The sequence below is a fragment of the Dunckerocampus dactyliophorus genome, chromosome 13 (genome assembly GCF_027744805.1).
Source record: "Dunckerocampus dactyliophorus isolate RoL2022-P2 chromosome 13, RoL_Ddac_1.1, whole genome shotgun sequence".
NCBI lineage: Eukaryota > Metazoa > Chordata > Actinopteri > Syngnathiformes > Syngnathidae > Dunckerocampus > Dunckerocampus dactyliophorus.
The window spans coordinates 8,496,250-8,524,208 of NC_072831.1; the positions used below are offsets into that span (position 1 = coordinate 8,496,250).

The 27,959-nt window shown below is 42.9% G+C and overlaps 3 protein-coding genes across 8 annotated transcripts in view; 2 read left to right on the top strand and 1 right to left on the bottom strand.

Moving 5' to 3' along the window:
* The first annotated feature begins 43 nt into the window (after positions 1 to 43).
* On the top strand, positions 44 to 6,775 carry zfyve21 (zinc finger, FYVE domain containing 21). Of its 3 annotated transcripts, none has more exons than XM_054797653.1 (8): positions 44 to 244; positions 1,191 to 1,241; positions 1,386 to 1,554; positions 1,718 to 1,793; positions 2,834 to 2,942; positions 3,220 to 3,273; positions 3,540 to 3,670; positions 4,837 to 6,775. In XM_054797653.1, the coding sequence occupies exons 1-8, from the start codon at positions 119 to 121 to the stop codon at positions 4,982 to 4,984; spliced, it is 864 nt and encodes a 287-aa protein (XP_054653628.1). In that variant the 5' UTR covers positions 44 to 118; the 3' UTR covers positions 4,985 to 6,775. The 3 variants fall into 3 exon arrangements, with proteins under 3 accessions (XP_054653628.1, XP_054653629.1, XP_054653630.1); XM_054797654.1 differs by having other exon boundaries at positions 45 to 244; positions 2,834 to 2,925; XM_054797655.1 differs by lacking the exon at positions 3,220 to 3,273 and having other exon boundaries at positions 45 to 244; positions 2,834 to 2,925.
* Positions 6,776 to 8,975: 2,200 nt separating this feature from the next.
* The window catches only part of brf1a (BRF1 RNA polymerase III transcription initiation factor subunit a), a 63,210-nt gene continuing 44,226 nt past the window's right edge, over positions 8,976 to 27,959 (top strand). For 3 of the 4 annotated variants that reach the window (XM_054796556.1, XM_054796558.1, XM_054796559.1), the window contains exons 1-6: positions 8,976 to 9,127; positions 9,914 to 10,124; positions 14,853 to 14,933; positions 18,732 to 18,905; positions 19,152 to 19,183; positions 22,224 to 22,296. In XM_054796556.1, the coding sequence (XP_054652531.1) occupies positions 9,944 to 10,124; positions 14,853 to 14,933; positions 18,732 to 18,905; positions 19,152 to 19,183; positions 22,224 to 22,296 (541 nt within the window). In that variant the 5' untranslated portion in view covers positions 8,976 to 9,127; positions 9,914 to 9,943. Of the gene's footprint in view, positions 9,128 to 9,297; positions 9,461 to 9,913; positions 10,125 to 14,852; positions 14,934 to 18,731; positions 18,906 to 19,151; positions 19,184 to 22,223; positions 22,297 to 27,959 lie in introns of those variants that run through there. The other variant, XM_054796557.1, reaches the window with a different exon arrangement.
* Positions 22,772 to 26,708, bottom strand: LOC129192475 (BTB/POZ domain-containing protein 6-B-like). The gene is made up of 4 exons (XM_054796560.1): positions 25,869 to 26,708; positions 25,228 to 25,318; positions 25,017 to 25,135; positions 22,772 to 24,204 (listed from the first exon to the last, which is right to left on the bottom strand). Exons 1-4 carry the CDS (start codon positions 26,267 to 26,269, stop codon positions 23,172 to 23,174), a joined length of 1,644 nt encoding a protein of 547 aa, XP_054652535.1. The 5' UTR covers positions 26,270 to 26,708; the 3' UTR covers positions 22,772 to 23,171.

The window sequence follows — 27,959 nt, forward strand, 5'->3', positions numbered from 1 at the left end:
CGGGATGTCATCTCTGCGCTTTCATTGGCTGATCAGAGTGTCAATCTGGCATGTGGAGGGCGTGTCCAGAACGCCTGGACTGTGATTGTCAGAGGCGACTACAACGACGAGGGACAAAATGTCTTCAGTGCCTAATGGGAAAAAGCTCGTCAGGAGCCCGAGTGGCCTTCGCATGGTGCCTGAAAACGGCGCCTTCAACAGCCCTTTCTCCTTGAACGAGCCGCAGTGGGTTCCTGATAAAGACGTAAGATATTTGTCAGCTCGAACGTACCCGAACTGCAATAGCAGCTACCAGAAGCTTTGATGAAGTAGACTGTACTATTCCGCTTGGTACTATCAAAATAAAACGCTCGTCGACTGAGTTACTCTCAAAAAGACTAAATGGGCGATGAACGAAGAGCTCAACCTGACATTTCGATTAAGCTCTTGTCGTAGATCAGCACTTTACGTTAACTTTGTTTTATAAAAGCGTCGTTCGTCGTCGATTACGTTACGTTGTTTGATGAACATCCGGCGTTGTCCTTGCTAAATTCTTTGAACTGTACTCTGCTCTTAGCCTCGTAGTTGGCAGCTGAGCTATGTTTGGCTTGGTAGGTTGGCAGCTAAAGACGAACAAACTAAAAAGATTGTTATTTCGCTGGAGAACATCCCATTGACCGCAGTTATGACACTCCTCTGCAGCAGACATCGTTATAAAAGATAAAGAAGCGATTATTTGGCGTGACATAAGAAGCTAGCTTGTTTAGCTAGCTGGCAGAGTGCTAGCATAGAGCATCATATTGTCAAGTTCAAAAGACAACACGGCATAAAGACAAATATTCTCTGTCTGGCAGTTGGTGACAAACAGCTTCATCTGGAGTTCCGCCAGAATTACTCACTTTTCAATATAGTACCTATGTACAATGTAGTTGTTTTGCATTAATATGATCTACACTTACAGAAAATGACTTTTCTTCCCCTGCATTGCTGCTGAAATAAAATGTGATCATTGAATTGCTTGCAGCTGTTTGTTCAGCGTTGCTAGTGTATTGTGTCACTAAACAATGTACGCAAATGAAGCTGTGATTTGGAAGGGCTCTATTGAACTCGTGTTGCTGTGATAATTTCCACAGGAATATGCTGTCAGCCTGTCTGGTGACATGAGAGCAATAAAGTTTGGTTGTGTAACTTCCTGATTTTCTTCTTTGCAGTGTCCCAGATGTATGCAGTGTGACACCAAGTTTGACTTTATTAAAAGAAAGGTGGGTATTTGGCACTTGAGCAAATGTGAAAATGAAGCTCCAGCCCACCATGCTTGCTCTTTGTTTATTTGCCGTGGAAAGACCGCTGTTAGCACTTTAAAGTGAAACCTGTCTGCTGACATAACTGAATGTGTTTCCATGCAGCATCACTGTCGACGGTGTGGCCGCTGTTTCTGTGACAAGTGCTGCAACAAGAAGATGGCACTGCCCCGCATGTGCTTTGTCGATCCGGTGAGGCAGTGTGCTGACTGCAGCCTGCTTTCACAAAAGGAGAGCGACTTCTACGACAAGCAGCTCAAAGTGCTTCTGACAGGTGAGCCTTCAACAACATCTGACACTTCACAAGTATTAGGACGGTTTTATCATTTTGCCTCCATGCACCACCACGGTGGATTTGTAATAAAAAAAAAACAACATGGGACTTAAGTGCAGACTTTAGCTGAAGAAAAATGTCATATTTTGTTTACTACCTTCAGGAAGCACCTTTGTCGTCACTCTGGGAACGTCAAACAAGTCTGAAACCATGACGTGCCGCCTCGCCAACAACCACAGGTCACTTTAACTTTATTTCGTTTCATTGTTTCACATTAATGATGAATCATGTAATATACAATAGAGCCCTGCTTTTCAAGAGGGTTACTTATCTTCACCACCAGCGAATGGTGAAAAACCGCAAGCACAGTGGAACTTGGATTGCTTACGCCACAATTTTCATGCTATTCATTTTTTGACTGTAATTATTGTCACAAATATATCTTGGGTTTCATACACATACCTTCCTTACCCCTTTCAAGCACTGCGCCGTGCACCAATGAGGTGTTGAAGCACACTGTGTATTTCTGCGTTACCGGAATCTTTTTTTTTTTTTAGGATGATGTGGGGGGAAAAAAAAAGTTGCAAGTGTCCAAACTTTGACTAAGAATATGAGAAACACTGTTGAATTCAAGAAAGAAGTTGTAGCAAAGTAAAGGTAGCGTCTGTTAAGACAGAATTGTAATGTAAAGGTTCCTACGTTAACACATGGGGAATGAATTAAGGGAGACACGACAGAAAGAGAGCCAGGCCAGTGTGTGTAATGATGATTGTACATACTGCAGGAGTTTACAATTAAGTTCAAGTGCGCAAGTATCCAGATCTAATTGCCCACTCTTTAAAGTTTGTAACAGACTAGAATGAAAGCGCTCGTCCGTCTCCTCCCCTCTCTACTCTACTATTCTCGACTATATGCTTCACATATTTAATCATAATCATAATAAATGATAATGTAAGATGTTCCATGAACAAATTAAATCAGAGTCACGGTTTAGCCTTACAGAACATAACTATGGTGCATTCAAGGACTACAAAAATGTGAAATTTCAACGCTTGATGAAAAAACATTAGTATAGCAGGATTATTTATATTGCAGTATAACTATCAATTATCACGGACTTAAGGGGAATCAGATGTTTTCTGCTAGAAAAAAACTATTTTCAGACAAAAAAAAAAAACAACAAAAATGTGTTAATTTGCAGAGCTGTGAATGCTGAATCACGAGTGTGCAGAGATCTACTGTAACATATTGTCATTGTTATCATTGCCTGTCCATGCAGGTACATGTTCCTGGACGGGGAAAGCCACTTTGAGGTGGAGTTGTCTCGTATCTCCAGCATGCAGATTCTGACAGATGGAACTAGTCCAGGAGGTGAGAATCAGTGCGAGGTATTTTAAAATACACTCTTATCTGCAGACACTTAATTGGATACACCTGCATTTATTTAATGGCATCCACTGCAATCCCTAAGCATAATAATAAACAGATTGTTATGCTGTTTTAACGGCGTCAATCCAAAGTGAACATCTCGTTGGGTGGTGTACCTAATGAAGTGGCATAGAGGGACACTGTTTCCAAAGACTAATGCATTTATTTGATTTTTCTCTTATGAATTAACTCTTTTTCCACCTTGACTTGGCTCGGCCTGGCCTGGCTTGGTTTCAGAAAATGACATTCACACTTACACCAGCCTGCTGGACAGTCAGTGTGCTGACGAAGGTTAGCATGACCTTGCCTATTATTCCTTCCATCCATACATCAGTCTGCATGAAGCCATGCCAAGCTTTTTGTTTGAGCTCATTTTCTCCTGAGACCCCTTTGCCGTTCTGCTCTGAACCCTCGGTTCTACCAAACAATGGCATTGTTTTGTTTTGAAAGGCATGTCAGAGTGATCCCACCCTTCTTCACTCGGAGGATCCAGCATCCATCAACTGTTGTTCAGTCCAGCGTTAGCATTGATGTTCATGCTGTTTTCCTGCCTGCAGGAGTGCCGTCGTGGGCCAGCGGTATGCTCGTCCACTACAAGCCAATGGGCTGCCAGGATCTTCAGGAGCTTCACTTGGAGGCGGTGGATGACAAGAAGGTGGCAGCGCTATGGCTGGCCGCCATGCACAAGGTGACCAACTCACCAGCAGACACGACTGTCATTCTTCTTTTCTTAACAAGGGATATTTGACCCGCTAAAACAAGAACCTTGTTGATTTTTGACTGAGACAAGACAAGATGGCCGTTGTGGCCGGAGTTCGAAGGTCAAATTAGTACTTGTTCCTTGTCACACTCTCAACAGTCACAGTGCTTGACTCTGAATTCTTGTTTTATGTCAGCACAAGAACACTATTCACTTTCAATAGGCTATTTATTTTTAATTCTATTATATCTGAGATGATTGGGGTCCAAGGTCATATCAGCAACACACACTTGTGGTGTAACAGTAATGCAGTACAAACAAGGCAGGTAAAATTAGGCTTATCTCTGGCACCACCTGGTGGCCAAATTATGTGCATGGAGACGTTGGCAGTGTCTCAAATGGTACATTTGAGTACACTTCACTTCACTGTGAACAATAGATGCTAACAAGCCAGTATCAGAGTCGTTCATACCCAATTCAGGGAGCGACACTTCCCTTTTATCGTAGGTGTGAATAACAGGATAGGATTATACCACTGCTCCGCCCAGGCTTAGTGTAACGAACCAATAGGAGGAGGGTGTTGGCACACCAATTCCGCCCACTCTTACTGTATTTAAGGCCTAAGCTACCAGCACTTATTAGTTTGCTGACGAAGCTCTTCGGATGAGGAGCGAAACGTCCGACACCTTCTACACAGAAGTACAGATGACGTCTCAAGAAGCCTTTTCCTCGACTTCACTAAGTACTCTGTGTACACTGCATACTTGGTTCTGGAGAGTGTAAATGTTGAGTGTAGTGATGTCCTAAATCCATTATTGTCGTTGTACACTTAGCAGAAATGACAATCAATATTTACCTTCTACTCTGTACTACTTTCCCCCACTACGGGTTGCTTCTCAGCCACCATTATTTCAAATTAGTCCCTCCCCTTCCACTACGTAGCCAAGATGGTGACTATTGAGGGTGGTAAGTGTAAGTCACTGCACATTTTGAGTGTTATAAATGCAACATACAGGGTAATGACAGAGCACTGAATTTTGCCAAGTTTATGCAGCACTTGTGTGCACTTGTGCAAGTATGTAAGTTCACCCCAGTTGAGACACAGACAAAAGTAGGCGTTTCCCCTCAGTTCTTTGACCACTTCCTGTCTCCAGGCGGCCAAGCTGCTGTATGAAGCGAGGGTCCAGTGAGACAACGTCCAGTCAGGCAGCGCACACACCAGACCGAGCCATCTCTGTCCCGCCTCCTTGGCGGTCCTCCAACGTGGTCCACATCAATCTGGTCTCTGGTCACACATGTTGACAGCAGAACCTCTCACAGCCAAATGTTTTTAATCTCTGTGGGCACAACCTTTGTACTCTTCCTGTTTACCTGCATCATTTTAGGACACTTGAACACAGTCCACCATGGTGTCTCCTGATCTTGTAAGAACCTCAGCAGGACATCTGGTGCTCTTACTTGCTGGTTTACACTATAACCTTCTCTTTCGTGAAGAAAAAGGCCAGAAAGTAAGCCAAACAAAGCTGGGCTTGTTGACGCAAACTATTTGGTTGGTGTCAGTCTTCCACATGGAGCTCATACCTGTCAACCATCTTGCTTTTGGCAGTTTCCTTCTTTCCAGACGCTCTCCCGTTTTAACACTTTCACATATTTTAACTTTCATGAAAAAAGAACAAAATGGCAGTAAAATTTGCTACAAAATAGGCAGTCAGGTATTTATACCAGCTGCCCATTCCCGACCATCTGGCTAGAAATTTGGAAAGGGGGGGAGGGGCGGGTTTGCTCTTGTGGTTGTGGTGGAAAGACCAGAATTTCCCTCATTTTATTTTACCTAATTTTCTGAAAAATGTCCTTTTTCAAATGCAAACATTGACAGGAGCTTCCTCAGTTCTTCCTGAGCAGGGGTGTCCAAACCTTTTCCACTGAGGGCCAAATGGAAGCGTGTGGTGGCCAAAAGTGGTAGAAGACATGTTAAAAAGTGAAATTGCATAAAACAATCAATTAGTATGATAGCTTCTTGCTCTCATAGATCTTGTCCCCCCCCCACCATGTTTAATTTCATTTTCAGAATAAATTCAATAAAAATAAATAAATAAATAAATAAATAAAGGCCCCCAAGCTGCACTTTGGACACCCTTGTTGTAGTTCTACGGTGTTGTACACCTTTTCATGTACTTTGCTAGTAAATTACTTGAGTCTGAGGACCTTCTCAGTGGCCTGCTCCAGGTCCAGATGAAGTGAACCAGTCCATCTCGGATCCTTACACTCCAGCAGTGAACGGCATTGTGGGTAATGTAGGCTTATCAGGCGACGCAAGAACACCATCCATGCTGTCACGTGGACTTTGGACCTTGGTCTTCATTCCAGTGAAGACTTGAACGACTCATGTGGAAGTTTGATAAAAGCTATTTTGTTAAATCCTACTTCGAGTCAAGTGCTTACCTTTATACATTTTGACGTTGTCTTCCGATGTCTTATAATAGCCCTAGATGGACCTATTTTGGATAAAAACAACTGCAGTCACAGCAGCACAACATTGAAGCTTGGAACTGTTCCAAAACTCCCACTTAATGTGTCTTTGTAACAATTTGAGACAACAGGAAGGGCACAAACAAAAGTATCTGTTTTGTATTTGACAACTTGACAGTTGATGGATGGATACATAGTTTGTACACCACCATGTATTTCTACTTTTATATGAGGTGAATCATCGATAATACATTCCTGCTAACTGTCTTCTGAGAAGATGCACACTATTGACATTTACTTTACTGAATGAAGCATTTTAAATTGTAATTAGCACAGAAAATCATAGATGAAGATGGAGGGCAAAAAGAAACTTGCATGACAAAAATCTGAATGTTAACTTTGACACAACGTGCAGCTGCTACACACTTGGAAATGTACTTAAACTTTAGCTTCCTTATCACCATAATCAGCAACAGTTTATTTTTCTAAGCAAATCACTAAGTTTCTTAACATCAGTGCATCAAAGTTGTTCTCTGCTGCTTCAATAAAACATTTAAATGTAAATGCGGTTAAAAAATGTCATATTGGGTTCATGTATGGGCGATAAATAAAAACTTGTTTCTACTTTGGAGTGCTTGAGTGGATGTGTTGTCTTTTGGCCTTAATTCTGGAATTGATCGGTGTAGTAATGTACTCTATGATGACACCTGTTACTAATGCCACACTTACAAATTTTAGGGTTACAGTTGATCCCCACTTAGTAGGCGTTACGGTTCAAGACCATTTGTGAATGGCGAATTTGCAAGTAATTGATGCACCCATAAAGTATTTTTTCACAACACTTAGCTTCTTCCACTCCAAACCCTCTTATTAGCTTGATGTTGACGTTCTCCGATTCCGGATCAAAATTTGCAATAGAAGTGACTGTTCAGCTCCAGAACCCTCCACTTCCCAGAGAATTTTCACAGGCACTTCATTTGCCATTGTTCACAGGCGACACAATCCAGGTTTAAGTCCTAAATATGCCTTGCACACCTATTAAACACATTTAAGGTATAAAATGTATATATATAGACTCACAAATTGATAATGTAAGATGATCCATGAATAGACGGTATCAGTCACATTGTAGTCTTTAGCCAGATCATCAGGGTAGCGCTATAGAGAAGGCGTTTCTCCAACATAATCTGCTTGCCTGTTGTAATCATATTAACTTGTGTTCACCTTGGTGCAGGTTTTGAGGCTGAATTGACTAGAAGCTAGTGTTTTCATAGCCAAGCAAAACCTTTGCGTCTCAGCACACAACTATGGTGCATAGGGCCGGCAAACAAAGTCCAAAATCTCACCGCTTGAGGAAAAAGCATGATCGGTGATGCAAAAAGACATGTAAACATTGTGGGCTTTTCTAACAGTGGTACATGAATGCTGCACATTTTACCTGTATTATCACTCATTTATAAATTAACGGTGAATGAGATGTTTTCTGCAGAAAAAACGGCCTATTTTCGAAGAGAAAAAAAGGTTGACAATTTTTTTCACCAGAAATCTGAACGCTAAATGTGCGGGGATCCGCTGTATCAGTGGCGGTTCTAGCTATGGGCCACGTGGGCAATTACCCAGGGCGGCATTCCCTTGGGGGACGCTGCGAGGGGCAATCACATTTATTTGTGTTCAGCGCTTATCAAATCAGGATATGTGGCAGATGGGCACCCTCTACAGGTGGATACACGCGCCCCCATGCTGCTCAGAAGTCATCAAATGTCCGCCACGTGATCAAAGCAAACGCTGTGCCTCATCCCTCAGGTTAATTATACTGTTATTTTATCGCAGACCAAGAGTCTCAAACATGTTATTTCACTACTAAAATGAGAAATAAAAAAGGAATTGTGAGTCTATGAGCTGGTGTAGCCTTGACTGCTAGTTGAGTGACGGTGGGAGATGACATTTAGTGCCGTACTTTTGTCAACAAAACATGAAAAAGACAGTCAAAGCCATCAGGTGCACAATTTAGAGAGAAGAGAAAATGGGGGTAAAGTTACATGTATAACTTAATATAGTTGGAAAAATAGCTTTTGTAAAGAAAAACATAGTAAAAGTAAAACCATTGGGGTGGCGGTCACGCCACAGCATCGGTCCGCCCAGGGCATCATCCAAGAAAGAACCGCCACTGCTCTTTATTGCACTTATTTTTTGATGAATTAATTTCAGCTTCATGTTTTGAGCCAAGTGAGTATTTTTATGAGTTCACATTTTTTAATTACAAATAATATTATTAACATTATTAATATACAGTATATAGTAGTAGGTCGTTCAGGCTTTTTGAAGTGAATGAGAAAGCTTTTTTTCTCATCTGTTTTTCTGTCAAAGCCGCACCTGATTTTGACAAAATTTTTACACTGAGCAGAAGACCCCCATAAATTGAGATGTGGTGACTAGGAGCCGGGGTCTTTCAAGGGGCCCAGATTTTCTGGCAGCACCACTGCCTGGATGCGCCTTTTTCTTTTTAGTTTTGCACATTTTAATTTCTATTTGGTTGAATAATGTTTTGGTGCCTAACTGTTTCTCAAGTATATTAGTGCGTGTGTAAATGTATAAACGAAAGGTATTAACTGAAATGTCTTTGTAGAAAGGCGCTTTATGAAAGTAAGTACATTTACGTGTATTCATTTACAGCGCAGGCTTGACACATCCAATATGGCGACTACGTTGACGTATCACAGCAGTGGACAAACCCACTCGATGCGGCATCTGTCTATGTCTATGGACATGACCACCCCTCCCTTCCCAGCTGAGTTGGTATGGTCCAGCATAGTCAACACGTGTGTGTGCGAGAGATGCTTTTTTTGCTATTATTGAACGAACTTGATGTGGACTGTCACTACAACACACATACACGCTACAGGAGACTCCTTGGACAGTTTAACTTCAACAAGTGTGGGGGCGAGCACGCGCCCCGTGCGCCTTTCATAGCTAGAGGTACGTACTGTGCACACGCAAAGACACACGCGCACCGGCATGACGTGCACGCTTGTGATGTCCAGCACGTTGCATCATGTTGGTGTGTACTTTGGCTAGCAGCTAGCTGTCAAATTGCAATACTCACTGACAACACGAACGGAACCACACGCGTGGACACCTTTAAAAAGTCCGTTCTGGTTCTAGTGGGTTCTTGTGGACTTTTTTCGGTGTGTCATCACGATTGTAAAGTGAAGTGTTGTTGGAGCTCAAAGTGCTGACTGAGCTTGAAGGTGCCACGTAGCTAGCCGGCTAAGAGGCTGCTTCAGTGTATGGGAATACTTCTTCTTGACGGTATCTTACTTCCTCGCGTCACACTCTAACGGCACTTTTAAGTCTACTTTCATTCATTTGTCCTCTCGTAAGATGTCATCACTGACTGACGTTAATCAGTGCATAGTCATTGTACGTCCCTCTATGACGTCACATTACTCCATGTTTGTTTGGGGCAAAAAGCTACATGTATGGGTGCTAGCAGGGATCACTTCACTGTTGACATCCACTGAGGAGGTTCATGTTTTTTTTCGCACTTTATTTAAACTGTTCACATTTGTAGTCCAATCAGCTGTTCAACTTTTGAGGCTTCATTCTAGTAAATATTTTGGTCATGTTCTGGTTTGTGCAACCTTTTCTGGCATTATAATGTTTTTTTCTGTGTGTGTGTGTGTATATATGTGTATATGTATGTATGTATGTATATGGTATATGTATGTATGTATATTTATATAATAAATTTCCTGTGTCCAGCACCGCTGTTGAGACTAGCGCCCTGGTGCCATGACGAGGACGTGTAAGAACTGTGGCAGCACGGACATTGATGTGGACCATGCACGGGGTGACGCCGTCTGCATGGCCTGCGGCTCCGTGCTGGAGGACAACATCATTGTTTCCGAGGTCGAGTTTGTAGAGACGGGAGGTGGAGGGTCGCTGGCTGTAGGACAGTTTGTGTCCTCAGAAGGTGAGCACTGTCATTTTGTATTTGTACTTTATTTATCCCACAGCGGGGAAATTCACTCTCATCAAACAATATATTTATTAGAACTTTACACTGTGTTCCAAATTATTATGCAAATACAATTTTAGTATCATAAACGTAATTTTTTTTGTTTTTCAATTAAATTCATGGTTGTATTGTGTCTTGGGGCTCTTTGGGTTACTGATATCAATCATAATTAGTTTGCCAGGTGAGCCCAATTAAAAGAAAACTACTTAAAACGATGTTGCACATTATTAAGCATGCCACAGATTTCAAGCAAAAAGGGAAAGAAAAAGGGCCTCTCTGCTGACAAAAAAGCGTTAAATATTGCAATGCCTTGGACACGACATGAAAACTTTCAATAATTCACAAAAACTTTCGTACGGTGAAGAAATTTGTGGCTGATTCATTTGGCAGCCGCGATAGTGCTGAATTTATCGAATCAAGAGAGCACCTGCTAAAAAAAACCCAAAACATTACAAAGCAGGAGGTAGGTATTTGAAGCGGCTGGTGCCTCGAACCTGAACCTCAAGGTGTAGGATCCTTCAGAGGCTTGCAGTTATGCATGAACCTAACATTTGGCCACCCCTAACCAATACTCACAAGCAGAAATGGTTGCAGTGGGCCAACAAATACATGAAGATTAATTTTCAAACAATCCCGTTTACTGATGAGGGCCGTGCAACCTTCGGTGGTCCGGATGGATGAAGTATGAGTATGGCCAGCATATCTCAACAAGGCTGTAATGTCAGCAAGGAGGTGGCTGAGTCATGTTTTGGATCAGAATCAATGGGAGAGAGCTGGTAGGCCCTTTATGGTCATTGAAGGCGTGAAAATGACCTCAGCAAAGTATGAAACGTTTCTGACTGACCACTTTCTTCCATGATACCATATGAAGTACCGTACCTTCTCTAGCAAAATGACCTTCATGCATGCCAACGCACCATCTGATGATGCAAAGAATACATACTTCTCTGTCATTGGCTGTTATGGGCATAAAAGGAGAGAAACTTATGGTTTGGCCCCCTTATTTCTCCTGACCTCAACCCAATTGAGAACCCATGGAGCATCGTCAAGCAAAAAATCATCGAGGGTGGGAGGCTGATCACAACAAAACAGCAGCTGTGGGAGGCTATTCTGACATCTTGCAAAGGAATTCAAGCAGAAACGCTCCAAAAACTCACAAGTTCAATGTAAGAATTGTGAGGGTTGTATCAAAGAGGGGATCTTTTGTTGACATGCAACTTCCATCCATCCATTTTCCATGGCGCTTGTACTCATTATGGTTGCAGGGGTATGCTGGGGCATATCCCAGCTGCCTTTGGGCGAGAGGCCGGGTACACCCTAGACCGGTCGCCAGCCAATCGCAGGGCTTCACTTGGCCTGTTAAAATGTTAGTGATTGAAATAGCGTTTGCTTTCAGTGAATATGACCTCCTCCTTTTGCTGCAAATTCAACAAATGACCAATTTTGGTTCTTAACAACCAGTGAAAGCTTTGAAACTTTGTTGTGCATAATAATGTGGAACAGTGCATTTTAAGTTTTTATTTTTGAAAAAATACTGTTATCATTGGGAGGTTTGTTCAGTAACATTCAAATTGTACACTAAAGGTTGATGACTTGACAATGATGACTGTAATTTATATTGACTATTTAACCAAATCAGAGAAAAATATAATTTGCATCATAATCTGGTACACAGAGTAGATGTACCAGTTGACGAAAACTACACATGTTCTAAGCAGTGCGTCATGTCTTTATCAGTCCAAACATTACATAACTTTTTTTTTTTTTTTATTTGGGGATTGCTCTGGAAGAAGCTCTTGAATTGTGCTTTGAGACAGAGAAAAATTCTAGGAGACGAATATTTAAGATGCAAAACCCTGCAGTTATATCAGGGGACAAACACAAGTTGTTCTATCTCGAGAACAAACGCATAAGATGTTCCAGAAGACAGACCCTGAAGATGTCCTAGAGCAGGGGTTACCATTAATGCAACTTCTGGTACCGCATGGTTTTGCACCTTACTCCTTTTCTTTCTTTTTGCCATCTTTGTCGTCGAAAGGGGTTGCTTTGCAGAATTAGCTATGACAATTTGATCAAAGGAGGGAAGTTTACTTTGTGACCTCTCAATGACCCGGGTAGGCTACCGCATTATTCAGTAATAAGCGAGTTTTGGTGTCTAACCCGCAACCAACCGCATCGTGGTACAAAATGGATGGATGGATGGATTAAAATGCATTAAAAAAAAGTTTTATATTTTGAACGTTATTGTGATTCTTGTAATGTTTCACTTTAAAATATCAGTGAAAAAACTGAAATAAATACATTTTATTGTGTTAAGAAATGTCTTAGAGTCAGATGCAGTCATCAAAAGAGCCACATCTGGCTCCCTACCCCTGTGCTAGAGGATAAATACATGAGCTGTTCGAAAAGGTAAACTCTGAAGATGTTCTTATCTAGAACCTAACAAGTTCTAGAAGGGATACCCTGAAGATGTTCCAGAGGATAAACATCAAGGGAACAAATGTTAAGATGCAAAATCCTGCAGATTTATCAGGGGGAAACTCATAAGATGTTGTAAAAGACAGATCCTGAAGATGTCCCAAAGCATTGGTCCCCAAACTTTTTACAACGGCGTTCCCCTTCAGACATTTGACCTGAAGCCATCTACCCTCTACTCCTGCACACTTAAAAAAACAAAAACCTTTTTATCTGAATTAACTTGAAATATTGCACTTAATTTGATTGGTTAATTAATTCTATAGTAATTCCGGATCAAAAGTGTGTATTTTGCATGGTCACATTTTGATAACGTTTGACATGAGCGCTGATAAATAGACGAGTAATCATCCTACATATGTTTTATTCCAGTCTGATGATGGCGTCCTTCCGTTTGAATGGGTTGAATTTGAACTTCTTTTTTGTCCCTTCACACTGGCTATGGTTTAAGTCTGCATATTAATTTAATACCAAATTGAAGGGGAAAGTTTATCAGATAAAGCAGCATCCAAAGTACAGAAATACATACAACCAACAAAGCCTAATTTTCCCACTTTCCCACTCACAGTGACGGGTTTTCACCGCTGCACCGTGCGGGGATTGGAACACCAATATTAAAGAAATCTTAATAATCATCAAACTTACTTATTTGTTCATATGGTGCACACAGAGCAATGAACAACTTCATGCTCTGTCTCCTTTCTGCTCCATTCTCCTTGAGCTGTGACACGTTCAGGCGCACTCGTAATTGTGAGTGTTAGGTGCTAATTGTTTTTATTTTTATTCACTTACCCCCTATTGCAACTGGGGTGCCTCTGGGGGATATGCCTACCCCACTTTGTGAACCTAGGTCCTAGAAGATAAACACATGAGATGTTCTTATCTAGAGGACAAACACCTGGTATGTTCAATAAGGTAAACCCTGAAGATGTTCTTACCTAAAGGACAAACACTTAACATGTACTAGAAGGTAAATCCTGTTCCGGAAGACAAACACTAAGATGTTTGTAAACCCTGGAAATGTTCCAGAGGACAAACACTCTAGATGTCCTAGAAGGTAATCCCTGAAGATGTTCTTTATCTAGAGGACAAACACTTAGTGTGTTCTAGAAGGTAAACCTTGAAGATGTTCTTATCTAGAGGAGAACAAACACTTAACATGTACTAGAAGGTACATCCTGTTCCAGAGGACATACAACAAGATGTTCTACAAGGTAAAACCTGAAGATATTCCAGAGGACAAACACTCTAGATGTCCTAGAAAGTAATCCCTGTTGATGTTCTTTATCTAGAGGACAAACACTTAGTGTGTTCTAGAAGGTAAACCTTGAAGATGTTCCAGATGACAAGCACTCTAGATGTCCTAGAAAGTAAACCCTGAAGATTTCCAGAGGACAATCACTTACAATATTCAAGAAGATAAACTCTGAAGATATTCCAGAGGACAAAAAAGATGTTCTGGAAGGTGAACTCTGAAGATATTCCAGGGGGCAAACACTTTGTTGATGTTGGACAAGGCAAGGTGTTCTAGAGGATAAACTTGGTGTTCAATAATTTCACTCCTTGCTACATTCTAGAAGACAAGATTTGAACTTGTTCTTGAAGAAAAACTAATATGAAGATGTTCTAGAAGTTAATTGCTTGATGCATTATAAAAGACAAAAACTTGAGATGTTTGAGGCGACAACACAGAGGTTCTAGAGGGTGAAAATCAACAGGATAAACAATTGAGATGTTCTAGAAGTTTTAATTCAGTCCTGAATATTAACACTAGAGGTCTTCTTGAACACAAACCCTTTATGTACTAAAAGAACACTTGAAGAGCTACAGCAGATGAGCTCAGACTAACAGAGGTGTTGGGGTATTCTAGAATAATAGTGGTCTAGAGAATACATTCTAGAGCACCGTAACTTCTTGAAAATAATGTAGAAGATGGTTGTCGTAGTAATTGTAGTACATATTGTGCCTGCATGTAACAAAGGGAGTGTGATTTTTTTTGTTCCATGAAAGAACATTGCATTCTTTCCTGGCGCAGTCAGCTGTCTATCTGTCACGTGGCAGTCATATCTGCTCGGACCTTCAGCCTGTACAACCTGTGTCATGTGGCCAGTGGTCTGCTGTGACGTGTGTTGTAGTTCATAGGTTGTCTGCTAGGGTTTGCTATTGTGTCTGTTTTGAGCTAATAATGTTTTTGTTTGGCGTGTTGAGGTGGAGCAAAGCTTCCGTCTTTTGGAGATGGTCACCTGGCCAGTGCGGGCAAGGAGTCGCGAGCTCAGACGCTGCAGAGAGGTGAGTGGACAGCAGAGGGCGACACATGCATGTCCTACATTGGAAGCTTAGTCAGGTATGTCTGTGTGGTGTCAAGTGCTGTCCTCGGGCCATTTGTGGTCTGTAGAAGTTTTTTTTTTTTTTTGAGCAGTTTTTTTTATTGGCCTGCGGCACATTCTAAAAATATAATTTAATTAGAAAACTTAAAAAAAAAAAAAGAAATTGAAAAATCAGCAAACATTTTTCAAGAATAAAGTCGAAATATTAAGATTTAAAGCGAGAGTTAATCTCCAAGAAGAAATAGTTGGAAAATACAATGGAGGGGAAAAAACAGCTGTCATTTTGCAAGATTAAAGTCAATATTAAGAAGGAAAAAGTCGTATTCTAACAAGAAAACAAACTCATTTTATGAGGGGAAAAAAATTCATTTTATTAGCATAGAGTTGAAATATATGAGAAAACAATACATTATTTTTTTTATTAAGTCGTAAAATGAGAAACTAACAAAAGAAAATGAAGTAATTTTTTGAAAATTGGGTTGGGGAAGATTTTAGTTTAATTTAATAGTCAAAATATTTAGGAAATAGTCATAATATTATGAAAAAATCTACGAAGATTGTTTCTGAAGGAATTTGAAATATTTTGAAAAATTAAAAAAAAAAAGAACAGTAAAAATGGGAAAAAAAGAGCAAGGTTTGTTCTAATAATAAGCTTTTCTACCTATATGACAAAGCTGAGATGCAGTCTTTTCTTGAAATATATATAACTTCTTGGAATATGCTTTAAAAAAATATGAAAGTGGCTCTTGCACCCTGTCATTTTTCAGTGTGTGGCCCTCGGTGGAAAAGGTTTGGGTGCCCCTGCTTAAAGTCTCATGACACCAAAACTCATGTTCATTTTGTTATTTTTGTGTGTTTGCAAGCGAGCTCGAGACATTGCCACAGAGCGCTGGCAGCGCGTCACAGAAAAGGAGCTCTTGATTTACTGTCATAACCCACCTACAGCACAGTGTGGATAATCTCAACTCATTGGAGCTTTTTTTTTTTTAATCGGTTATCAGTACTATTTTAGAATGTTTTCAGATTTATTGTATGACATCAGAATTCCTCATATCGGCCCGTCGGTAATTATTGTGCACCACAAGTTGTTTTGATAATGTGCCTCAGGAAAGGAAAGTTTGGAGCTGAATGTGTATTACTGGAGGGTGCTTCTACCATCAGCTGACTATCTTTCCACAACCCAGACCAGGAGCTGTGAGTGAAAACACACTGACTGGATAGACATAAACAAAAAGTCAAAAACCGTGGAAAAGCCTGCCAAGGTGGCAGTAAGTAAATAACGTTTTTGCTACTAGATATATTCTATGAATTTACAATAACAATATGGGTTTTCATGCCTAATTTCAAGCCTAGCTCAACGGGGTCCGCTGGTCACTCATTGTGTGCCTTGCAATCTCTGCATAGATCAGTCAAACAACACACCAGTTGTGGTGTTTTTTTTAAAGCGTTATATCAGTTGCTCAATGAACTGCTGTGGCAAGTAGAGACAGCTCTGGCTTCTGAAATTGATATAGCGCCAGTCGACAGCACTTATTCTGTAAATGTTGAAAAACTAATGTATACATGTACTGTATGTAGAAACAATGTACAATGCACTAATAACTACTCATCACAGCATATTATCACTCAATATTATTTTTATTGTTGCAAATGTTTCTCTTTCTTTGTGTTGCTGCATGTCCGTGGCTGTGTTTTGATCAGTTTGGTTGCCGGGAAGTGTTCTTGGCGTCACGTCACAGTCAAGATGGAGGCGGTTCAGAAAGCTCGCTGGGGATTGTTTGATAATCACAATTTCGTTTCGCTCGTATTTTACAGTTGTTTACTGGCGGATGACAGCAGGATGACAAAAACAAAGTTTTAATTGAATACAAGGGATGCTCGGATCAGGTTTTTATGCTGCCGATACTGATCATCAAATCGACCGATACCGATCACATAGATGAAGTGTACATTTTTAAATGTACTTTTGGCTATATCAGGGGTCACCAATGTTTGTTCTTGTGAGAGCTACTTTTCCAAAAATGAAATTGGCCAAGAGCTACTCATTTTGGGAACATTTATTTTCATAGCTTATTTCAAGCCAAACAAAGCGAATATGCTTGTTTTACCAGAACATTAACAAAATGCTGGTATCCACAACTCATATTTCGTATTTCAGAATGCATTTCTTTCTACTGTTCTCACATTATTAAAGGGATAGTTTGGATTTTTTGACATGACGTTGTATGACATCCCCATCAGCATCGTAGTCCAATAACAGAGACTTACCCCCCACTTGGTCTCCTAAGTCCAGTTCTGGGCAAATTTCTGTGAAGAACGTAGTTCCGCTTAGTTGCTGGGGACAATTAAGTAAAGAGGTTGGCTTCTCAAAACAATAAGTGTTCAAAAGATATAATACATTTGCATCACAAAAATGCCTTATGAAAAAAATCAAACCTCACAAAACGCTTGGCGTTATATCTGTCTCCCGCTGCATCCCTGCGCACTGTCGCCTGTGCATTCACGTGAATGTGACGAAGATGCTCGTGTCTTCTTCCACTGTGGAACACATACGCAAACAAGATGGCCGTGGCGCTCCGTCGCGGAAGTACATGCAAGCATCTTTGTCACATACACCAGAATGCACAGGCGACTGTGTGCATGAATATGGCGGGAGACAAATATAGCACAGTGTTTTGTGAGGCTGTGATTTTTTTTAATTTTTTTTTTTTTGAGAAGGCGTTTTTGTGATGCTAAGTATGAATCTTTTGAACACATATTGTTTTGAGAAGCCAAACTCTTTACTTAATTGTCCCCAGAAACTAAGCGGAACTACGTTCTTCATCACAGAAATCTGACCAGAACTGGACTTAGGAGACCAAGTGGGGGGTAAGTTGCTGTTATTGGACTACGATGCTGATGGGGATGTCAATCAGCTTCATCTAAAAAAAAAAAAAATCCAAACCATCTCTTTAACTGAAAACCTGAATGAAAAGCAGGCTTGCAGGCGCCTCATGTGGTCGTGGGGGGCTCACGTTGGTGACCCCTGGGCTATATGATACAAAAGGGGAACCATAAAATTTTGACAAAAACATATTTGACTTTTTCTAAATCACTGGTGCAACTTGGACTATCACGCATCTTCTTTAAGGGGACTTTGGATGCAAGAGCAGTGATGGCGCTCCAGCAGGACCCCCTGGCAGTCGGCAAACCCGGTGTCTTCCACCACCACCACCACCACCACCACCACCACCGACGGCCGGCCATCCAGTCCGACAAATCCAACCACTTTTCGGGCTATCCGCCTTAGACCTCCGACTACCACGCACACATCGCGAGCCGCGAAAACTCACCACACCCTGCCAAGTGCCTGTTCCCAAATGCCGCACCAAACTAAAAGATTTTTAAGCCGCCAACCCGGCAACATATTTTTCTCTCACACTGACAGGAAGTCCCACACAGCAAACATGCTTATTTTGGCTTTGTGAAGGGAAAGTAGGCGTGAGACTGTGTCTATAGGCTGGATGCTGCAATGGGGGCGGATCTGATCGAAGGTGATCTGCATTAAAATGAAGTATCTGCATATGCTGATACCATGCTTTTCCTGGAAATTGGCCGATACTGATCGGTGGCCGACTGATTGGCGCACCCCTAGTGAATACTTTTTTAAAAATAGCTTTTTTCAAACATTTTTTGTTGCCATGAGCACTTTAAGTGACTGTGACCATGTTGACACCAACATAATACACACATTTTATCATGCACGTTTGTGTAATTGCAGCCAAGCAGCACATCACCACGCTGGGGCATCAGCTGCAGCTCAACCAACACTGTCTTGACACCGCCTTCAACTTCTACAAGATGGCGCTCGCCAAGCACCTGACGAGCGGACGCAGGTCTGCGCACGTCATGGCCGCCTGCATCTACATGGTGTGTCGCACCGAGGGAACTCCGCGTATCCTTTTTACCGTCATTTTCTGTCTCGACTGTTCGTCATCCCGCTAATGATGTCTGCTGAGGGTGACTCAGCACTTTCATCACTTTCATCCCCTCTGCTACTAGAAAATATGGAAATCTTTTTTTTCTTTTTTACCACAAGTTCACACTGGTTGACTTGAAGTAGTTAAGTTGTTGTTTTGAAGTGGGGAACATTCCCTGTGAATTATTTTTTGCATAAGTGGACTTAACTGGTTGTTGTCAGACATGCTTTTGGACCTCAGTGACATCTTACAGGTAAGAGTTGCTTAAATTTGTCACTTAAATTAATTTGCTTTTAACATAAATGGTTTAACACCTCCCTGATAGAAGGGTGGCCTCTGTGTCGTAGTTGACATAGTTGTCCACCAGAGTGTGCTGTTTATACACTAAACAGCACATTTGTGGCTTTTGAACACACGAGTATAACTACCTGTATGTATCATTTGCACATACACTACTCACAAAAAGTTAGGGATAGTTGGCTTTTCGGTATAATTTCAGGATGAAGCCAAAATATATTGTGACCATTACAGAAGAACTTAATTTGACCTTCTCAAACCTTTTAACTTTTTGTGAGTTGTACAGTATATACTGTACTTAGTGTCTCAGAAATGCTGCAGAAGTCATATGACACTGATGAGCTGTTAATAGGCATAAAGCAGGGGTGTCCAAAGTGTACTGCGGGGACCCTTTGCGGGCCCGCCCTTTATTTTTAATAGACCCCGTGACAATGACAAATACAATTACAGAAAAACACACAAAAAACTGTGTGGAAAAAATATTTTTTTATTTGCAGTGTTGATGCTAATAAAACAAAGCTGACAGCTCTTTTTCTTTATATGTAACTTAGCATAAATATAAAAAAATAGCCCGCACATACTTGGATATTTCAATGTGGGACCTTCAGTGGAAAATGTTTGGACACCCCTTGCATCAAGTGTTTGTTGCATGGAATCTTGTAATGTTGTGACTCAGGCTGAGTCGTGTGTGCATAAGTTTAGAAGTGAGTAAAGAAGGGTGGGGGGCACAGCTGGTTGGGTTGGGGGTGTATTTATATCCGACCAGCTGTCCTGGAGGAGGCACACCACCCCCCCCAGTCCACACTGACCTCCAGGCATGTGTACAGACTGTCTGTGTATGTGATGAATCAATCAGTCACATGTGATGACATGAGGGGAATCAAGCATGCATCCTTTTGATATCACATCTTACTGTCCTGTTAATGTGAACAACCAGACAGAGGCGCTACTTTCTGTGTTACAAAGAGGACAGTCTTGTACTGAACACTGAAGCAGTTGTCTGTCACGTGTGGAATGATTGTTTAGATTTGACACAAAATTAGACCCAAGGCAGGAAAAAATGTTCTCCAATTTAGAACTTGATGGTTTGCTCAAGAGGAACATTTAGCTGAGAGTTTTGTTGATTTTTGGAGCTTCCAGTGTGTTTACGTGATCTTTTTATGTTGACTAAATAGCTGCCTGACCCTTTACAGCAGTAGATGGCGCTGTAGCACAGGAACAAGATGATGTTTGCACGAAAACTAGCTGCAAGCTCATTTTGTTGCCAGTTCGAGGAGTAAGGTGGCAAACTCTGCAAACGCAAATGATATCAAACCAAAACCATAAAACACATGCAACAGCAAAATGCTGCAATTACATAAACATTAGGGCCGCACGGTGGTCTAGTGGTTAGCACGTTGGCCAATACGGGAACAGCAGATCGGGAAGACCTGGGTTTGATTCTCCCCTGGGCATTTCTGTGTGGAGTTTGCATGTTCTCCCCGTGTGCGCGTGGGTTTTCTCCGGGCACTCCGGCTTCCTCCCACATTCCCAAAAACATGCAGGTGAGGTTAATTGGCAACTCTAAATTGTCCATAGGTATGAATGTGAGTGTGAATGGTTGTTTGTCTATATGTGCCCTGCGATTGGCTGGCGACCAGTCCAGGGTGTACCCCGCCTGTCGCCCGAAGTCAGCTGGGATAGGCTCCAGCATGCCCCCGCGACCCTAATGAAGATGAAGCGGTATAGAAAATGGATGGACATAAACACTACAGGATCAAAAACAAATGCAGGCCGCATATACCAAAAACATACACAAATCCGCAAAACAACTGCATGAGAGTAACGCTGCAAGTTCACTGAAGTTGGCCAGGATACCAGGAAGTTAGCCAGGCTACCAGTGGTGCCAGACATGAGGGATATCCGTCTTTGAAGACATGAGTGGGATGGCCGGAAGAAAGTTAGCCAAATAAAAATGTACATATTTTTTTCTTTGTTAAACACTTACCTGTAAAAATCGGTTGTTCTAGAATACTGGAAAATATTAAGTTTCAAGTCTTTACAGACGGATATCCCCGGTTACCTTCTGTCTTGTTCCGTGAACTTGCAGCATTTCTGTCATACAGTTGTTTTAGTGGGTTTGTGTGTGTGTTTGGCATTTAAAGCAATTTTCTTTAAAAATTTTAATGTGCAACATTTCCCCTTTTGCGTGTGTTTTAGGATTTGGATAATTTCTGTATTCGCAACATTTGGGTGTTGCTGTGCGTTTGCCCGTCAGCCCCCATGTAAGAGTGAAAGCTTTGCCACATTTAACACATGAAATGTAAGGAGTTGTTTTCCGTCAGACAACATTCCTGCGTTTGCATCTAAATTCCCAGCTGGAATCCTCTTCCCAGAATAGCAGTGTGTCTGTGTCGCCTGTTGAATCCTTAAGGGGGTGGGGGTTGAGAGATTCCAAACATGTCCACCCCCCAAGGGCAGTGCCAGAGATCAGAGGCCTTCTGTGCACGCGTCATTGTGTTGTGTGACGGCAAAGGAAGTCAAAAGACGTGTGGCCTCGCGTCTTTGTCATGCAGCACGGCCTTTCACTAGCAGTCAAGAGGAGGAGAGGGTGGCACTACAAGCCTCCTGGAGGTGTCCTGGCTCCAGTACAATGAAACATCTGTGGTGGGAGGGGCCACTGACCGCACATTTGGCTTTAGGCCGCTGCCCACCTGTCTCACTCTCGCCATAATTGATCAGATGGTTTCTCTAAACACAATTTTTTCCAAATCTTGAATTCTTGTTTCAAGGTAGAGAATGATTTGGGGTACTCTGGTGGGGTCTCGATATGCTACCCAATGAATTCTGTTTCCTGTTCTTCCCTCCAATAAGAGACGATAGGTACAGGAAGTCCATTTGAAGACCAGAACTGATTGCAGAACTTTTTAACATAAAAATGAAACCTTTTGAGTGGTTACAATCAGAACACGGATGTGGAACATGGGTCATGGTGTTGTTGTCGTCCTCCTCCACAGGTCAACGTGTACACTTTAGGGAGAACCTTCCTGGCCCTGTCCAAAGAGCTGTGCATCAAGGCTCCAGCTATAGGTACTGTCCTCACCTTCTTCACAAATTCAGCATTTACAAAGATAATGTTCACTTTTGATTGACACACTCAGAAGTATTCATTTAACATTGTTTTTTTGTTGTTGCTGTTACAATTACACTAGTTGTAATGTTTAGACCCTCAAATGTATCTAATCGTGATCAAAAGATGAGAAGCAGGTCTCAGTATGATACGGTACAGTTGTACAAGCACATACACCTATTTAATGAATATAAGCAATGTATTGGAATTCATTAGTTATCCATTTTACCTAATGTTGTGATCATGAGTGTTTGCTGAATAACACGTCAAAATGTATTGCGTATGTAGAATATGTAAGTGAACATGATTGAAGTTGTTTTGACCCATACAGTATGAATACTATGAGGTGAAGTTCACTCTGAACAGGGCAGAGGGCGCTGCTGCGCCTTAAATGTCCACCCCTCCCACACAGAAACCAGAACCAATGCAACGTGAGCAGCTTGGATGGCATTAAAACCTTTATGTCATCAAGTGTCAGCATCAAGCTGTTACAATTTCAAAGAAAAGACATCAAACTGAGGCTGTGTCCTCAAGTGCAAAACAACAACATCCCTACTTATTTTTGCATTTAAGAACCAGAACATTAAGTTCCGCTCGGTAGAAGAGCAGCAAGACAAACTTCGGTCCAGTAGCTTTGCTCGGCTGGATCGCATGACCACCGCTGTGTTTCCATGGCAACAGCAGAGCAAAGAAAGAGTTTAAATTAAAGAATAACGTTAAATTAAATAAGTGGAGCACACCGTGGCTTCTAGAAGAGTCTGAGAACTAGCAGCTCATGAGTGTTTGTGATGCTACATGACTGGAAGGCCATGAGGAGAACCCTCACTTCCTGTCCTTAGGCGTAGAAGACCAGCTCAGGGATCTGCCCCCCCTGCACTCCAGTGCCATTGGTGCTGTCCGAGGAACACTGGAACTGAAAGGTCACCTTCCCACACTGCACCTCTGTCATTCCCTCCTGGCCAAAGTAGCTGAGCTCGTTGCCATCCAGCACGGCACTGACCGTGTAGAAGGCATCCTGCTCCACCTGCACCGGGTGCTCAAACCACACGGGGAAGGTGCTGCTCGATCCGTCCGACACAAACTTTGTCAAATTTTGGGCCAGGATGATGCCCTGCCTCTTGAGTTCGATCCTGACGCTGTACTCGGCCTTGCCACCGCTGGAACCGTACAGTCCCAGCCCGGCGATAAAGATCCGTTTGTCCACGGCGAACTGGATGCTGTCACAGCGGCCGCGGTACCGCCACTGGTTGCTCCGGTAGGCCGAGGACTGGAAGCGGTGGCACCTCTGTGGCGCCAGGCCCTTCCTGGTAGTCAGGGGGAAGTCCACTTTGGGTTTTTTGGCGGCTGTGTACCACAGAAACATATTGTGCGTCTCCTCCAGAGTGAGGATGTCGGACTGGGCCGCCCCATTGGCAAACTCCTCCAGGCTCATGGTAGGGATGCGTACCAAGAACAGCGCCTTCCCTAATGCCTGACGCTTGTTGCGTGTGGTGGGCCCCAGCCCTTGTCTCTGGCATTCGGCGACAGCCCAGCTCATGACCGCCTCGAACACCACCGCCTCCTTGGTGTTGAGCGTCTCCCGCCGCAGGATGATCTCCAGCGTCTGCAGGTCGATCTCGCAGAAGCCCTCGGAGTGCAGTGCCAGCTCGGCCTGGGCATCGATCACCTCCCAGCAGCGCTGCGTCAGCTCAGGCTCTTCAAATAGGCGACTCTGCGAGAGCAAGACGCAGGCGTTCTTGGCCTCCAGGCTCGTCTCCAGGAAGTTAACGCAGGCTCTGGCCAGCGCCGGGACGATATACTTTTTGGCAGCATACAGGGTGGCCAGCACCGTGTCCGCCTCAAGCTCGATCTCGTCGCTGTACATGTACCTGGAACATGGAGGAAAGATTTTTTTTTTAATCACAAGCAACTACTTTTTCTTGTTTTGTACTAAATTAGCAGGATAATGCCAAAACTGCATTACCAATATCCACAAAACAGGTTTTTATGTGGATCTGGATAAAGCCGGAGATTTTCTATTAACTTCACTGCTTGAATTCCTATGGTGTGAATGGAACAGTCAAACTCATGATCAAGATATTGTGAACCAGGAAGTAGCCTGCTAACAAACACAAACACAAGCTGTGCCGCAATTGAGAGGCTTTGGAGGATGCCGTTGGGGGATTAGATTCAGTGGGACACAGTTACAGATTTTGCACTCCATGGCCTTGGCAGAGGTCTCGACAGTTGAGGACTGTTCAGTTTTGTCTAGTTGAACTGCTCTCTGGCGGGCCATTTGCCATTCAGTCTTTTCATAGTGTTGTAGGTTAGATTCTTTGCTCGCTTCGTCATCCCTCCAGAAACTAGTACCGTATTCCATTGTTTTTCACCTGCGACCTCGTGGTCCTGAACCACCACAGTGAACCACTGCTGCTCTGTTAGTGGCCACCCCCACCCAGAACAAAACACAGCCCCCAGAAGGCTTTCCAGGTTATTTTTAAATCTCTGCTCTGCATGTTTCTCTACCAAGATAATTGTCAGGTTTTTTTTAAGGAGGGGGGTGTATAGCGAGCTGCTCATAGCTGAACAAAGAGTAGGAGAGAAAAGCAGCAATTACAGAGCACTGCTCCCAGCGTTCCTGGCAATGCGATGAGTAATAAGGAGCTTTGAAGTGACACTGACGGCCCGGTGGCTCACTCACTTGAGTAGAATTAGGAAAGCAGCGGGCTCCACATCTGGGATATGGATCTCAGACTCCTCCTCCGCCAGATCGCCGTAAAACATGGCACAGAAGACGGAGCTTCCCACGGCCAGCACATACTGTGACAAGGGGTAGTGGGGGTGGGAGTGATGCATCAGTACACAATCTGTGTGCCAAGTCACAGCATCTCATTGAGCTTCTTCATCTTTACCTTGTGTGCTGGAACCCTCTGTGACCCCCCCGGAGGCCCCACGATGAAGTGGACGTCAGCCATCAGCTCGTTGTTGAACATCAAGGCGTTCCTAAAAAACAACAGAGAAACGGATAAATCTCAGTGCTAGGGAACATCTCGTCCTACCGCACTATTTACTTATTTATTGAAGACGATAAACAAGTACTGACACAAAGTACAAGCTTTCAGTGTTGACACTCTTCATGAGTTTTGATGTTTAAAAAAACATCACAGTAAAAGGTCATTCATGTTACATTAAATGTCCCCAAACATGTTCTTCTGGTAATCTTACATGGTTTTAACCGAAAGTCATTAAATCAACAAGGTTATTCTACCTTTTACAAAAGATAATGCTGACTTTTGATTGACATTGTCACTCACAACAATATGCTTATTATTGTGCTAGTACACACTGAGAAAACTGTTTCTAATTTTCCGCTCAACTACAAACACAATAATTAACATTCATTAATAAAAAGTCAGCATTGTCCTTGTAGTAGCTGATTTTCAGTACTGGATCTCATCACACGGTGTACCTAAAGAAGTATTTTGGTAGACTTAAGAGACTATAGTAGACAATATTTTAGTATTAATATGTGAAAATGTGGTTGTGGCAGTACCTCTCCCTCAGTGTGGGGTGGCTACACTGCCAGCTTCTGGGTTCCACGGTGTTGTTGTTGCTGATGTTCTGCTGGGTGGTCGGGCTGGTGGCCGCCGCGCCTCCTTCGCCCTCTCCGTCGCCGCTGCCTCCACTGGCGGCCTGGTTGACCGGCGCCTCCTTGGTCTTCTCGGCGTCAGCCACCGTGGTACCGCTGGCCAGGTTGCCGTTGCCGGCGGGACATAGCTCCGCGGCCATCTTCTTGTGCTTCTTGCTGCTCGGGACGTCGTAAGACAGTGGCAGCCTGCCCGGGAGCCCGCTGAGCTTCTTGGACTTTCTCAGGGTGTCTGGCAGCAGGAGGAGGCAGGTCAGGCACCTCATGATCCGGCCATGATGGAGCAGCCTGCAGTCTGCCGTGGGCATCGGCACAAGCGTGCGGTCTTGTCTGCGCGCTGTCCCGCGGTAGACGAGCCGAGTGTTTCCGCAGGATGCAGCCCCTTCCCCCCTTCCTCTACGCGGCGTTAACTCGGCGTCGAAGGCCAATGCTGCGTGTAAAAATCAAATTTCAGACTGGGTCCAGTGTTGTTGTCCCTCATCCACATCTAACTTGTTCCTGTGTCGTGACCGTCAGCTCATCTCCAAGCCTTTTTTCCCCCTTTTCCAGCCGTCATCAAATCCGCACCTGACACTTCCGCTCTCGGTTGCTCCTTAGTGGCCGTACACAGAGACGAAGCCGACCGTGGAGCTCCTTGTGTGGGTGACAGCTCCTCGTTAGAAGATGTTTGTTGTGGAGACTTTTCAAGGGCTGATCTTTTATTTTCTCTTTTTTACTCCTCGATCGTTTCCCCATTTTCTCCCCGCCCCCGCCCTGCGCGGACCAATTACATTCACGCATGCCTAACGTCACAGTCAGCAATGCTCTGCCCATAGCTGCTGCGCAGAGTGCGTCACAGCACGAAAAAGTCCTCCCCTCCGCCTCGCTGGTTAGAGCCGAATAAATAATCAATTATTAACGGGATATCAACGCCAGACCCGAGATGAAAACACTCGCACTTTTGAATGTGCTGTTATAGATGAAAGTAGCAGTAGAAGTTATCTGAAATACTGTAAACACAACTGAAGGTGGAATTTAATATATTTAAGCATTTGTACAAGTAAATTGGTCATTTGTGCAGTTGGTGTAAGGTGAAAGCAGGATTAGTATAACAATGGTAGGTTATGTACATTTAAACACAGTTAATATACATTTGTTAAAGTCACCTGCTTTTCCCTCATGGAAATGTTATTCTTCAGGTGTTTTATCTAATGCTGATCTAATCCACTTTCTGCATCTGCAGGCACAGGGGGAAAAAAATGTTTTGCAGGTGCAAGTGTTAAAGATCGTCGCTTTAGTGCTTTAATTCTTTACGTCTCGGTCACCAGTTTTATTGGAAGGAGAAATATTTTATGAGTGCGGTCCTTTCTGGGTCAGTGTTTGGTAAAAGGAGGAGGGCATTTGTTGTGTTTTGACAATAAACAGTGATTCCTTCTCAGTTTGATTGTATTAGCCTTTCAAAAGAAGGTTAGACGTGTCCTGTGACTCAGTAGCAAGCAGACAGCAGCAGAAGAAGCGTTGCACACGTATGATTACGTGGTGCAGCGGGGGAAGGGATCAGTCTGGATCTTATTACCAGCTGGCTCGGCCTGCAGCCGCTGACTTCAAAGTTATTTGACTCTGCTGTCATCAAACTCTCCTTTTCGTCTTCTGGAGAAAGAGTACCCCCCCTCTCCTAAGTTTAGACAATTGGATCCCTCAGCACAGTAAAGTGATTTTTAAAGGGGAAAAAAAGCCTGAAATTGGCCACCTGCCACATTGTTTTCACGGTCAGAAGCATGTGATGACTTTTCCTCTCCTCCTCGGATAAAGCAGACGTTTTCCCATAAACGTCATTCACGCTACAGTGTTCACGTGCAGCTTTTAAGAAGAGACTTTTCCTCTTCCAACCTGCCAGCGGACAACACGCAAAGCTGCAGAATGCACTTCAACTTAAATGTTAATCCTCTAGTCTCCAGTGGCACCAATTAGTAGCTAACTGTAGTAGGTAACTGGATGTCTTTAAGTCTACACCACTTG